Source organism: Xenia sp. Carnegie-2017, unplaced genomic scaffold (genome assembly GCF_021976095.1).
Source record: "Xenia sp. Carnegie-2017 unplaced genomic scaffold, XeniaSp_v1 HiC_scaffold_19, whole genome shotgun sequence".
Lineage (NCBI taxonomy): Eukaryota > Metazoa > Cnidaria > Anthozoa > Malacalcyonacea > Xeniidae > Xenia > Xenia sp. Carnegie-2017.
Genome location: NW_025813481.1, coordinates 10800113 through 10815863, shown reverse-complemented (window position 1 = coordinate 10815863; position 15751 = coordinate 10800113). Strand labels below are relative to the sequence as shown.

Sequence of the window (15751 nt, the reverse complement as noted above, 5' to 3'; positions counted from 1 at the left end):
GACAAGTTGCAGTACTATAATCTCTCAAGCAAAGGAAGCTATACAAATTTGTAAACAACAAAGTCAAAATAACGATGATATCTCTTGCTTTCATATAGGAATTTAAAAGTATATATCGCACCATGCATTATGTTATGGTGTAGATTTCTCTTTTGTGCGTATTTATTCGCATCCTTCGTAGTAATTGAAAAAGGATATGTTCAATGCTTGTAATGGCGAAGAATTTTATTTTTTTACACTCCTTGCAATCGCGATATTGTGAAAGCGCAAGGCATTCTGGATCAAAAAGTCGATTTCTTGACACCGCAAACCTCAGAGACGTCGATTTCTTGCACTGGCTAATGCAAACCTCAGAGACGTTTGTGAGAACTCTTGAGCAGGTGCATTCCTCGACGTTCGGTTTCGGGCTTGCACTGATCAGCTTTCGAGATCTCCCAAAGGTGCATAGGCCTGTGCAAAAACAGTAAACATCTTTTAGTTCTTAAAGAATGCATAAGATGACGAGGTACTTGCCTGGAAGTGTTCATAGATTGCATTGAAGTAAATAACAAACAATTTCCAACATCAACTCCATATTAATCTCCATCTATTGCAGGTATAAGATGAGGCATGAGTTGCAAGGTCTTCTCAGTTTAGATCCAGTGCGGAGAGCCTGAGACACCATATTGTTATTATAAATGCAGTATAAGGAATAAATACATATTCTCACTTCGCTGTACAAGTTGATACTTAATAAGATGTGCATCACGCAAGCTCATAAATTAGTGTTCAACGCAGGTTTTAACTGTTTAAGACCTAAAGTTTTTAAACGCAGTTCAAATAGCAAGTTCTTAAAATTTGGAGTAAAAACTCATTTGAACCTATAAACAAGGTGAAAAATCTAGATTGTGACCTCCACTACCACCCTCATGAAATATGAACAGACTACCTTGCTAAATAAACAATTCAAATATCAACGTATAAGAGACCGAGTACTTGAAGGCAATTAATAAGACTAAAAAATTTTATTCACGTTCATAGTTCAAATAACAAGTTATTAATTTTACCAGTGTTTATACATAAGTGTTTTCTGATCTTTACAGAGCTAAATATATGGACAGTTAACATTTTACAACACCACCTGGTCCATATGACAAAAAATACAAAAATATGAATAAGAAAGATCAAACATGCAGTTGATGGTAACTTCTAACAATCACCCAATGTTGTAGTGCCATACATTGTGTACTGGGGGTCGTTTGATAAATACGCTTCTACAGGTTTCATGCCATCGATGACGAAGTTACGAATGCAACCATTGAAGTTGGTATTGTAACGGATACCCGAGGGTCCTCCGAGGACGTACATGGCAGCATCTTGCCCGTTGAAAGGCTTAATATCAAGCGAGTTAAAAGTTCCTGGGGTACTCGCCCTCACTAAACAAAAACACATGATGAAGGAACGAGCTAAGGCAATGTTTTGTATGGTACGATAAATATTTTAGTTAAAATCAACTTTTAATACGTAATTTTAACCTAGGAACATTACGGATAATTCATGCAAGCAAATGAGGGTTGATTGGTCAAACATTTTTGTATTATTTACTATTCTTATGACTTGTCGTATTTCTCGTTTAAGAAATATGTTTACTCATTTCTCTTTTACAGTGCATCCAATCTCTGCAAGATGATCATCCACATACAGAAGATGTGCACTTTTGTAATGTAATGAGAATTCATAGGATGATCAATAATTTTGGGGTGGCTACTATTCATATAAGTATGTTATAATGCGTTGGATTTAAAAAATGAATTTTAAATGAATTTAGCACTTTATATAATGCATGTAGCTATTAACATGAGCAACCCCTCCATTATCGATATTCTGGTGCTCACGTGAGAGAAAATAACCGATGATTTACAATCAAAATCTCCTAAACGTCTAACTACTGTTCAGGATGAGGGAAGGACGCCATCTTCAAAGATGGCAAAAAGCAAAACTCAAAATGAAAAACTTTTGAAATGAGAAAAATGAAACATGGACTATGCAACTGTATTTCAATTCAAGAAAAAACAGATATTAGTCGTAAATATCGTCAGTTTTGTCACCTTTCAAGATGGCGGCTAGATTCACCCGTTACCAAAGAATTTCGATGGAGTCAGATATCTAGTAGATTGGGTTGTGGGTCATTTGTAACGATGTATATTGGTAAAGATTCAAAAGCAATGTCCTCCCTAACGAGAGGTAGGCATAAGTAGATGCTTGACTGTACATTGGAAGGCTAACTTTTGGTAAATATGAGTATAGTCTGGAGGTGAAATGTCATTATTTCGTTGCTATTGTAGGCGCATTCTATACAATGTTTTCATGTGACGTCAAATTAGCCATGTTGGTTGGTTATATCAAAGTACCGATGTTCAACAAAGAATGAAATTAACATAAATTCATTTCACTATATGGGATTTCCCTCCAACATGGCGACTGATGAAAATACCCCAATGACTCTTAGTCGTACCTACCTGAAAACAGATCATTCACAGTGACTTGGACATTCTTTCTTTGCCTGGAAACGACCACTTTATGCCAATTGTTGTCATTAAGACTTACTGACGGAACTGTCACCGTAAGATTGCCTGTCAATGTAATGAATATGGTTAACGTGTGAAAGTTTTCAATCATCTCTAAAAATTGCAGTTGGAGCAAAAATACTTAAAACATAAGCATCTTGTAAGCCCAAGATTCCAGATATTTAGAGTTTGTTTTGTTCTGCAGGATGTCAATGCACATCTTTGAAATCAGCCGACATTTACAGTTTACTTGTTTGGCAGTAATTGATTCTCAAGGAGTCGTAAAATTGAACTGAGTTTCAACTTGTAAATCTTTAGAAGTCTGTGTATGGCTATGTAAAAAGCATTTTCTAGCAACAACTTTCGTTACACCTTATTGTTATCATTGTATATATACACCAAACGTTTGTTCTAGAACTCAATCCGTAAAAGTAAAACTATCTGATCGCCCACGCTCGACAACGACGCACCTGTTCCAAGATCGATTTCGAAAATAACGATTCCGTTTTGTAGTTTCAAAAGAATGAAGTCCCGGAGCCCACCCTTGGCAAACAAGAACAGTCCGTTGGCACTCGTCGTTTTGAATTCCAGGCTGATGTCATCGGAAATTCGCTTGATGACGTTGTTTTTCGTAATGGGACGTTTGATATATGAGCTTCCACTTGGGCAACTGCACTCTGGAAAAGAATATGTACGTATTTATAAAAGATCTCGAGCACAGAATAGACATCTAACAGAAGGCCCACTCGGCTAAAATCATGGAGTATTTTTTCACTTCACATTCATGACTTTCCAGAATGATACTCTAACCAAGTCAATATGGAATAGTACTACACGAGAATGTTATTTTACTAATAATTCACGTTTAAAGCAAACGTTTGCCGAAATTTTTACAAAGAGTGGTCATCTTGGAAAGAGATAAGGTACACCAAACTCTTGTAACACAAAACGACATATTTGTAAAAACATCTATATTTTCAAATGCGACCTTGTTGAAGTATCTTGCTGGAAGGCGTGTCTGTTTGGAATTTGCTTCAGAAAAGTGGGGGACACGAACATCTAAGGTTCCGAAACGAGTGGACCTTCTGTTAAGATATCTATTCTGTATCTCGAATGCAAACCAGTGAACTGCAATATCAACTGGAACGCTAACATAACGCAGCGAGTCGAAAAAGGAGCTTCTTTTTTGGAATTTTTAGAAGTTCCATGATAGGATTTTATAAAATCAATAACGATGTACATAAAATGCAGTAGCACAAATTACAAAGAGAAGTATTACCAGACAAGATTTGTCATACCCGTGTATCTATAACTGTATAGACACCGGTTAAATGTTCCTATTTGTTGAATATTTACCAAATAATAAAAATATAAATATAAAACAAATATATAATATAGATACAATTAATAATAGATATATAATATAGATACAAAGTTTGCGGCGCACGGTCTGTTACGATAGAATGTGGAGAGTTATCGTTTGTTTAAAGTATTTAGCTAGCTAAGTGATTTATTAAGCCGCTATAGTTAGGTCAAAACGTCAAGCTAAATAAAATTTGGTGTTCAGTTAAGGACAAGAGCAACATTATGAACCAACAATTAAGTATACGTAGAAATGATTAAAATCAACAATATATTTTCAAAAAGAGTATTTCATTAGAAAAACAAGTCTAGTTCTAGGGAGTATTCTCATGTCAAAGTTGTGTCCAAGCACGTTAATATATTAGGAATATGACTTTCGAACCATGACAGACGATTAAGAAATACAGGAGGGAAAAGAAATATGCTTAAAAACACAAAAAACTCAACTGTATCAATGATCTTTCAATCCGAAAGTTATTTGAGAAAAATCACCAGAAGTTTAAGTTATGTTTTTGATAGTGGTCACCTATGCAATTCAAGGCTTCCAAATTAGTTGTGAGTTGTGATAACATTGCTGATTTGGCATTGTTAAATGTCATTAAAGTTGTTAGCCGTATAGTGCTCCGTATATTGCTCACATTATTTTCTTATGACGTTGGATGTTTGCGCAAAATGAAGTTTCTATTTTACTGTGTTGTTAAATTTAAATGATAGGATCTAGTTGAAATATAATTTTTATCCTACCTATCCAATGTTCGTTCATGCGATTCTGAAGAACTAAGTTACAAGTACCAATGGTCATTAAATGAAGATATGATCTTCGCACCTTGCTGGACAATTTAAGCAATTGTCTCATGAATCTGAAAAATTCAGGTGACTCAACGGGATCATTATAACCTCACCAATGATCATTATAAAACACCAAGGAGTCTGTAACCATGCAAACGAAAACCTTTTATATAACTTGTTGTTCACGTGATTGCTGCTGAGTTGCACAATGACGACAGTCCGCATACAAAACATACATATCAGCGTGAACACCAAGAATGCCACATTCAATAGTGTTAATACAATCGAAAAGTGAACATCGCATCTTTAATTTCTTGCGCATCTTATAAACTGTACCCCACATTTACTTACTTGACACAGGTTTATCAATAAGTTTGTATGAAATAAGGAAGCCCGCTGCAGTTGTGCTGGCGTCAGTGGTAAGATGAAACGAGACATCACCGTCTGTAAAATTTCTTTGATCTGCATCCGAAGATGTTCCACAAACAGAAAAAGTTGACCTGGTATCAGAGTAAGCGAGCTTGTCTTTGCTGCAACCAGAAGAGTCTGCAAATTCCAAACAAAATACATGATTAATCGTGCCTGACAATTTTTCACCTGCAGTGACATACAAATAGGCCGAAGCAAATTTAGTCCAGATGTGAAAATGTTTCTTTTCGCTAGCTTAGCCAGTCTGCAGATTTGCCTCCTAAAATTAAATTCTGAAGGATTACCTCTATTCATTTTTTTATAAATCTATTGTTCTCGTGGTCAATGGACACAAAAATGTTTACAAAGCTTAAATTTCACATCATCTTTAGCAAACAAAAAGCTCGTTCAATGTGATTAAATGTGGAACAGAGTTTTACCGGATATCATTAACATTTTAAAAAAGAAATTAAGAGAAACAGGAGCCTGAAGTTCCACAAACCCTCACATATAAATATAAGCAGTTGAGGCGTTTTTGTGATTTTTGAATCAGCGCAAAAATTTAGCTCAATTTACTAAATTAGTCACTTGGAAAACTTCAGTGAGTCTGGAGATAAATTAAGCTCGTGAAGGATTGTAGTACTGTTTGGGAGGACGCATAATTTATGACATAAATATATAAACAAATGCTTTAATTAGCTACAAACAAAGTAACAAACAGTACGTTTAAGTAAGGCAAAAAAGCTGTTTTTTAATGGATTATTTTGAATTTATTTCGGTTGAAAACATCTTTGACTTATTTGCAATTTGATGTTTTTTCTTATTTCAGACATTTTTCATACTACAATAATAAACTGTAAAATGCAAACTGACGCCATCAAAAACAGTACCATGATACTTCACGAGCTATAGAGGATGCAGCAAGATGTTCAAAACTTTAAATTAAAGCAAAGTGATGCCTACATTCAATATCGCGATTCAAGAAAGTCATGCTGAATTCCTTGTTTGACGGAACGTCCAAAGTGAGTTTACAGTTTAGATTGTTGCTGTACGGCATGGGGTAGTCAGTAGTTGAGATATAACCAAAATTACTTGGGGTAATAGTTCTCGTTGGGCACACGGAGGCTGTTGGAGTAGGATTTTGATCTATAAAAGAAAGAACACAAAAACAAAACACAATAAAGGAAAAATGAAACATGGATGAGATGTGTTTTGAACATAAAACTTTTCGATCTTTTTTAAAAACATTTCATTCTGAGCGATCACAGCAAATAAAAATCAAACATTACGCTGTCTCGACACTGTATGAGACCACAGAAAAGCTCATTGGATGGTTAGTTAAGAACCAAGAACAATATTTCACGAATGCCAGTACTATAGGATGAAATTTGTGATTATACATAGTGTTCTCCTTTGTTTAAACGATTTAGCATGAAAAACACACAAGAAATTTGCAAGAATTAACTTTTGCTGATTTTATTTACTATCCAATTGAAGTAATACGTAATACAATACCACAGGTTTATTACATTTCAAAATCTTAAGCATGAAGAGCATGTTTTACAGGGAAATACATCATTGTGATTGTCTTATAGCTGCAGATGCCAGGGCCTAGCGCTATTGTAGATTTATAGGCTTAAATATGAGCGAACATTGTGTAATAAACGTGTTAACAGCTTTTTAAGAATTGTTTATGTTATGCGTCCTAGTTGTATAGCTTTACAGCTCTTCCATAATTAATCAACAAAGCTTCACAACTATGTATCAAAATATTGCAAACGACGAGTGAAACACGAGAAGAAAATAAAAAGCGAACAGAGTTGACATGACATAGTAACAGGTTACTTCACGTTTAGTAATTTATTTCAATTTTTAATGTTTCAATAAAAACGTGCATGGTAGTAACTCAATGATAAGTTTCAACTTTTGCTTCTTACTATACAATTTCCTGTCTGTAATACCATCATAACAATAGTCTACTGTACGTTATACCATTTAGAATTTTTCTTAGGGATGCTAGAGAACCTAGAGGTGCACAACCCCTCCCCCCAGGAATCCGCCTCTGTTCGTCTCCCTAAATTCATATGATGAAATCAAACAGTTTATTTGTTACTCGTACTGCTTTTAACTTTGTCTTTGTGTCCCTTTGTGTCCCTTTAACTTTGTCTTTGTGTCTTGTTTATTCAGGGTTTTTGTTTTAATACGGTTCCTTTTTAGAGCAAACATGTCTATGTTGCCATTTACAATGGCTCGGAGATCTTCAAAGGTTAAAATGAATAAGTTGGTGTGTGAAATTCTATTAATTGCAATAAATTATTTGTCCAGCACTACTTTTTTGAGTGGCTATCTTCGTAAAAGATTTCATATACACCTTTGCGTGACATGTTATTTTGCATAGCTACTTCAATGAAATTCAGGACAAGCAAGCGAAATACGAACATACAACAAGACATGAACGTTATGTCAATTCGTACCTGCTACAGTAGAAAAAGAAAGGTCAAATCCAGTCTTTGAAACACTGCCATCCGATTTCATGTGCAGGACAAGAACTTTCCAGGGGGATGTATATGAAGCAGGAGTCTTCGTGCTACAAAACGTTTTTTTCGTAACACCATAAATTGTCAACCAGTCAAAACAAGATGAAGACAAATCTAAATGAAATTCACAATCGAAACTATTACAAAAATCTTATACAAAGGTGGGAAAAAAGAAAAACAAGGTTAATGTATGATTAACTTTCCCGTCTTCAAAATCTCGTGAAATTACTGCGTCGGTCGAAATTTTACTTGTTCAAGTGTTGAATTTGATATTTCAAATGTAAATAAGGTGCATCAAATTCGTCGAGAAAAGCCATTTTAAATATGTTTACCATCCTCGTCGCCTTCGATGTCCATTTTTGAAAAGGTGATGGTGAAATTTGTCCTCGATGGCGCCTTAATTGTTAATCTACAATCTGTATTTGGTGGGTACCTTCTGGGATACTTGGGTGACGTGACTTGTCCGGAAGACAATGTTACCGTTCGAGTTGGACAGATATTTATCGCCTTAGCTATACGAAACAGATACAGAAAAAAAATTTATTACTTAAACAGCATTGGTAATCAAATAGAGTAAACATATACATATATATATATGATGTAGACGGGGTTGTTGATGTAGACTGTGTTGGTAATGTAGACTGTGTTGATGACGTAAACTGTGTTGGTGATGTAGACTGTGTTGATGACGTAAATGTGTTGGTAATGTGGACTTTCCTTGTGATGTCTACTGTATTAGCGATGTAGACTGCGTTGATAATGTACACTGTGTTGGTGTTGTAGATTGTATTTGTAATGTAGTATATAGTCTACAAAGTCTACTTAAACTATTTTTTCATATAAAAAAGTCAAAGAACAAACTTACAGACAACAAATAGCGACAACAAAATTATCATGATATTATGAACGGCCATTTTCAATCGTAATGCTGCAAAAAACCAAAAAAAAACAAAAGTTAGATGTGATCAATAGACAAAAAACCTGTTAACTATTTGTCTTAAACTGATTATTGAACCACTGAACTATTTTCCCGATTGAAGCAAAATAGCGTAAGCAAAAAGATAGCTACCTGCAGGGAACTACAACTTTAGGGAATTACAACGAATGCAATGGTGGAAAAAATAAAAATGAAAGCAATTATACAATGTTTAATAAATGTATAAACAATTGAGACAATGATGCTAGTTGCTAACAACACAACAATGACTTGTGCTGAATAAAATTCTGTGATTGGGTATTTTCAATTAGCTCTTGTTATTTGTTGAGAATTAAAAAACGTAAAAATAACATTGATTTAAGGACTTCATCGCGTGATGTAAACATTATTTTTCCGTCTCAGAAGAACAATGAAATCATCTTCGGGTATGCCGAGGAAAAAGGAAACAATTATTGATCCGAAGATTATTACATCCATGTAGATCTTGTTAAAGTTCCTTCATGTAGAGCTCCGTCTGGTTCTTCAATGTAGAGCAAGTCACAGTTCTTACATGTAGAGCCGATAATAGCTTGTTGTACATCTTGCAAAGCATATGTAACTAACATCAGTAAATCTGGAGCACAGAGTTGTGCATTTATTACAAAAAAATGATCTTCGCTTTGTTACTTGCTTCTTGCAATACCATGGAGATAAATTTTGCTTTTGCAATCTGTACGAAGGTGAAAGGACTATTTTGGCAAAACAGCTGTCTAGTCCTATGTACCATCCGAAAATGTCTTGCTGTTTCTTGAGCACCACAAGTTAACCATATCCTTTGTTTTAAATCATCTTTTGCCTTATATACTACCCAAGAACATACCATGCACCTTGCTGTTGCTTAAGCACTATGAGCAAACTATCCTTGTTCACAAGTTCAATAGTGCATACAGCAATATATGGCAAAAATCATTTGAATATAGCAAAATTTTATGAAAACTAGCATTTTATTTTTGAATCATATCCGTGTCTTGAAAATGCAAACTTCTCCATTTGCCCAATGAACTGTACTGGATTACATCTAGCAACTAGATTTTGACAAAATAAGATGAGACTGACAAATCTTTAGCGAGAAATTGTAATACGAGCCTGGCTGGCAGGAATTCGAAGCGAAGCTCATTGCATGATTTAATGATTTTGGCAAGTTAAAACAATCCAATATTTATCATCTGACGAATTTAATATTCACTTCATGTAATATATTTGAAATAGACCCCGCTGGTCTGCACAAACGGACAAAAACTACTTTGTGTTTTAATTCAAACTATAATAATGAGCACTTAACCAACGCGAGATGCATCGTGAGAAATATCCGTACGAGGTATTTCATTTAAACCAGACATTAACTGCATTCCTCTAGTCATCTCAAGTAAAGTTTTAAGGAATTAATTACTCAAATCTCGGACTCGCATATGATATTGCAAACAAATCTTAGAGCACACACTGTCGAAAAATTGAACTTATTTGGAATTGAACTAAATGGCGTGTAGAACAGTACTTTTAAAACATCTGTCTTTCGTTGCGTTAGTATGACTATTTGCATAAAGGTCATTCAAAATATTACCGATTATCCTGTTTCATAAATCATCACTTCCTGATAAATATTGACCTAAGTTACTAAGTTGTTTTGAATAACCGCATGAGATTAATTTGCCACAACGTGAGATGGGATGTCAAAAAAATTCGATCCATTCCAAAGACGAAGTTCGAGAAGAGGGTCAAAACCTCTCTCACGTAAAATTGCCACTTGTGAAAGAAATGTTTTTGACTTAATTATGATCGGCTAAGTAATACAAAGCTTTATGTTGATTATATAAATATGAGATTCGGAGATAGCATATCGTTTATTATTTGCTCAAAGTCATTAGTAAATGCCACTAAAGTACTTAGCCGTAATGTTCGCGTTTCTTTGTAAATGTTGGATGTTCGCGCAAAATGAAGTTTCTATTTGACTGTGTCGTTAAAATAAATAACAGCACTCAGTTGAAAGATATACTTCATCTTAATGCTTTATAAGTCTTGCGTTCCAGTGTTTGTACGCACGCGACCTTGAAGTATTTCTTCAATTGCACCAGCTAGTATTCATGAGGTCAATCAAACACAAATTCGCGTAAAACTAATTAACACAATGCGCTAAAGATCCTACGATGAATTTTCTAATAGTAACAAGAGTACTTTCATCGCAGCTCGTAAGTAGCAACTTAACAGAACATGAAATAATTTGCGCGCACACAACATATAAATAATTCATCGTGATAATCTTATCTATAGAAACATATAGGCAATGACAACAATTATTATATATTACTTACTCATAAAGGGTTGTCTCAGCTGTATTTTAGTTCGATTCAAGATAATGACGTTGACGGCGACTATTTCGACGGCCAACTGCACCAATGATGTCTGTGCCTAATGAACTTAATAAACACAATCGATGATATTTAATCACTTTAGTTCATCCACTGGCACGCGTTGTTATTGGTCAGTCCAACAGAAAAGGAATTGCAGCCACGAAAGAAGAAGGACGGGAAGCCGTTGAAGCCGTTGAAGGACGGAAGGAGGGAAAGCCGTTGAGAGATTGAGCAATCGTGATTGGTCAAATACCACTAGGAATATCACGCATACAAAACATCATCACGAACGGTTGTCAGTAAAGTTTCTAGTTTCATACTCTATAATAAGCACGTCATAACGACGTAAACATTATCAATGCCAATGGAGCCTGCTGCTCTATATATCTAAGTTGAAACTCAGAACTTTTTCTGACTGGTTCTTGTCAGATAATCTTCCACATCTTTTTGGTGACGCAGGTCGTCTGGATGATTAATACCGCCCCCAATAACTCAAAAATATACAGCACCAATAAAAAGCAGTTGAAAACATGAGGTCAATTGTCATGTTGAAATTGCTCTTGAGTGATTGCAATGACGCACAAAGTATTTTAAATATTTTTCACAAAATCGAGTCGACAAGGGCGGCAGAAAATTGATAGTTAAGCGGGTGGCTAATATTCACATACGCATATTTTACTTTATTAGTTTTTATTGAAAACCATTTTGATTACTGATCAAACACTATGAGTATATCAATTTAGTTTCCCCCCCCCCCAGTCCCTATTACCGATCTTCCACGGTCCTTGAGAGTCGTCCAAATGTATAAGATTCTTTGTGACAAGCATTAAGCCACCAAAATAGCGTAATATTCAATGAGTAGTTATGTCGCAACTTTGTGACAATGTCACAAAAGTAATGGACGTAAATTAAAGTTGAGAAATACTAAGTTTTATTTTACATTGCTCGACCGCCTCGATGACTTTATTTTATGAAAGTTGAAACAATTAACATATGACGTTCTTATCATAATTTTTAACGTATTTTGTTTCGTGCAATGATTTTACAGAGCCCAATTAATTAGGGGTCTAACAAACGTTTTTAATCGTAATAAAGTAAATGGTTTGAACCCGAGAGTATCGTTACATGTCTGTAAATGTCGATCGTCCAGGTTGGTATAGTCCTGAGAAGGACTGTTTTTGTTGTTGTTGACTGACGTTTCGACAACCTTAGCGGTAGTCATCTTCAGAGTCAAAGAGTTTTGACATTTACAAACATGTAACGATACTCCCGGGTTCAAACCATTTACTTTAAAACGTTTTTAAGGTGAATCAAGGACTTCATTCAATTGAAAAAGGTGGCAAAAAACGAGACTCAAAAAAGTTAGTCAAGAAGAAAGTTTAAAAAGCCAATCTTATCAAACATTTAAAAACCAAACCAAGAGTAACAACTTTGCAACTATATATCAACGTAAGGAAACCATATCCATTTTATTCGTATTTATTGTCGGTTTTGCCACTTTTCAAAATGGCGGCATGCCTAACTCCAACTCGCAACCAGTGCTCGTAACTATCACTCGTAATAAATTTTTACAGAGTCAGGTATATGGCAGATTGGGTACTAGACAATTGGTTTTATGCCACAGTAGTAGATACTTCAAAAATGGCGGGACCTCCCGTGGTATTGTGGCTTCGTCGCATGTAAGAATAAATAGATAAGGCAAAATAATCCTCTTCAGCGGATAAGCTGAATAATAAATAGCACGCCCAATTTAGCAAATTTATAGAAGCTGTTGGGACCCACAACTTTTCAAACATTAAAGTGAATTTCTGGTGCATTTAAAAGAACTAGTTAGAAGAGCATACAAATGCACGCTACCGTCTATGGGTGGCATAAATAAATCTTGTGTCAACACTTTTTGTATAAACTGTCATATTCGCGTGCTGATTTCGTTTTAACAACACGTTTCTTTTTGGCTTGAAAATATTTTTAACGAACTTATTGTGACCAAAACACAAAGCCGTTTAAACATGATTTTAATACCAATTATTTTACTGAAGCACTAACAGGCGATACTAGTTATTGCTAATTTAAGCACTTGCAGCCTCGAACATCGTTTAACAACACGTACTCAAACATTCATCTCACGTGATCAGAAACTCAATTCATGTCTGTTTACTAAACCTTTAGTACTGTTTCTCACACCGACTGCTAAAAGACTAAAAGCATACTTGTCTTGGCATGACCTTTGCAACGATGGTGGTCACCTTTTAAAGAGGATACGAACTATTTGTGTTAATAAACCATTTACTGTCAGCTGAGGTAATCTTATTTATCATTCATTGATTTGGTTTTATAACCAACATAAAATATGTAGACCGGGAAAATAATTATACGACGAATTTAGTCATAAATTTAATATCAATTATCTAGAAATTTAACGTTCCTAATGTGTTGAACTCCGAACTATTTAAATAACTATGTGGACAGGCTGGTAACCATTCTAGTAACTCAAAAAATGGCTGTTCTGACGTCACAAAAATGTGCGAGTGAAGCTCGTGTTTATGCTAATATAGATTCCACCTGTCACTCATCCCCCTTTGAACTTGTAATGGTAGATTTATTTTTAGGTTGAACGACGATGCCATGAGCAGTAGACAGCTTGTCAGGGCCGGATTATAACCAAAGCGCAAGACTGGCTAGCTGCCCAGTGGCCTCCGCAAACAAAGGCCTCTTACATTATTCAAGAAAAATCAAACATTGTTGCTTCACAGAACAAGGAAAAATATTTTGTTTACTCGTTAGGTGAATTTCAGTTTATAAAAAACAGACTACGTAGAACAATGAATCACGGCAAACTCAGCCATCTTGCTTTAATGAGCATTTAATGCGATATTCTAAGAGTAATTAAGTGTCTATATCACCCTCAGTGAAATAATCTAATTAGACAGAATAGACGATTTAAGAACATTTGCAATATATTTTATAAGATAAAAATTTAACTTTCCTCTACTTTTTGGGCCTCAAAGCATTTTTCGTATTTCACCGTGAGGTGCAGTGCTTTGGTCTAGATCACCGAACGTGATCGTAACTCACCGAACGTTATTTCTGCCTAGCTGTGTTATTGTTGTTGTAGAGTTGGTAATAGTGTAGTATGGTGACATGGTTATAGACTTGGTCTTGGTGTTAGTCTTGGTGAATGTTGCTGGTGTTAGCTCTATTTTGGGTGTTGGAGTAACTGTTGTTCTTTGTGTTAGTCTTAGTTGTTTGTGCAACAGTTTATTGATTTTACATTTTATTTTGATAACGAGGGGAAAGAGTAGTGATGATGTCACTGTTTTCTTTATGACATTGATGTTGGTGGGAAGGAGTATACTCTCTCCTGTTCTCTCCTTTTCTTGACTGCTTGTGTGGCTAAGCAGTCAAAAGACGTTATCAATGACTAGGAAGAAAGGTGTTAAGTGTACTTTCTTGTGATAAGGATGAACTTAGTGTTTAGCATTGAATTTTTTTAAAAAAATAAACAGTTATTCAATTGAAATATAAACGGCTTTTTTATGAACAGGGTGCACTTGGCAGCAACGTTGACTTAACTAGGATTACAATTTCGTTTATGGTTACACAATTTATAAATATGGTGCACTTTATTTGAAAATAGGAGGTTGTGGTTAGCAATAAGGTTATTAGGCTAAAGAATTAAGATATTGAATAGTTAGAAATGTGTTTCTTCGGAGTAGGACCATTGTATCAGTCAAAGTCGTAGTCAATGTGTTTGTGCTACTGTTAGTCTTGGCACTACTTTCACACATTTTCATGCAAAGACTATAATTCACGCATTTTCATGCAAACACTATGATTCATGCATTTTTACTTATTTTCACACATTTTAACACTAAGACTATAATTCACGCATTTTCACATATTTGTACGTATTTTCACCCAAAGGCTATAATTTTACGCGTTTTCACACATTTTCATGAAAAACCAAAAATTCATGCATTTTTATCCATTTTCACACAAAGACTATAATTCATGCATTTTTATCCATTTTCACACAATTTCACAATTTTCAAGCAAAGACAAAAATAATGTGTAATCGTATAATCGATTAAACTGTAATCATGCAATTGATTGTGATTCATGCAGTTAAAAAGCGACTAGTGAATGTGAATGACATTATGTGATCAACGACAACATTCTACTTCTGAATATTGAATTTTAAAATAAGAGATAGAATTCATTGAACATTGTATTGTGTTGTATCACTTTACCCTGTGTAACCTACTTTCATCAACCATAATCTATAGTCATCTTCTTAACTGATACGTACTATCTTCACCTGTGAACAACCTAAATCATCTATTGTCCTGTACTATGTGCTATTTAATGAGACGAGAGACGACATAAAGACATGAAGAAGCATGATATTGTTACTTAGAAAGACATAAAAGTAGACATTAAGGTAGACATTTAAGTAGACAAAAACGTAGACAAAAACGTAGACATAAAGGTAGACATAAAGATAGACACAAAGATAGACACTAAGGTAGACATAAAGGTAGACATAACGGTAAACATATAGGTAGACATAAAGGTGGAAAAAAAGGTAGATATAAAGGTAAACATAAAGGTAGGCATAAGGTAAACATAAAGGTAAACTTAAAGGTGGACGTAAAGGTAGACACAAAGGTAGACACAAAGGTAGACATAAAGGTAGACATAAAGGTAAACATACAGGTAGATATTAAGGTGGACATAAAGATAGGTAAAAAATAGACACAAAGGTAAAAAAAGAACCTTGAAAAA

General features: G+C 34.8%; 1 protein-coding gene across 1 annotated transcript; it reads right to left on the bottom strand.

The window, feature by feature from the left end:
* Positions 1–985: 985 nt before the first annotated feature.
* Positions 986–11161, bottom strand: LOC124438804 (mannan-binding lectin serine protease 1-like). Its single transcript, XM_046989011.1, has 9 exons — positions 10928–11161; positions 8508–8570; positions 7975–8154; positions 7580–7756; positions 6069–6251; positions 5049–5243; positions 3017–3223; positions 2499–2612; positions 986–1415 (listed from the first exon to the last, which is right to left on the bottom strand). Exons 1-9 carry the CDS (start codon positions 10929–10931, stop codon positions 1189–1191), a joined length of 1350 nt encoding a protein of 449 aa, XP_046844967.1. The 5' UTR covers positions 10932–11161; the 3' UTR covers positions 986–1188.
* Between the last annotated feature and the right edge of the window lie 4590 nt (positions 11162–15751).

Bases quoted from the DNA above. Each gene is read 5' to 3' on its own strand.
- LOC124438804 (XM_046989011.1), bottom strand. The intron at 6,252-7,579 runs GTACGAATTGAC...TTTCTTTTATAG, and splicing joins TTCTTTTTCTACTGTAGCAG to ATCAAAATCCTACTCCAACA. The intron at 3,224-5,048 runs GTAAGTAAATGT...ATTCTTTTCCAG, and splicing joins TATTGATAAACCTGTGTCAA to AGTGCAGTTGCCCAAGTGGA.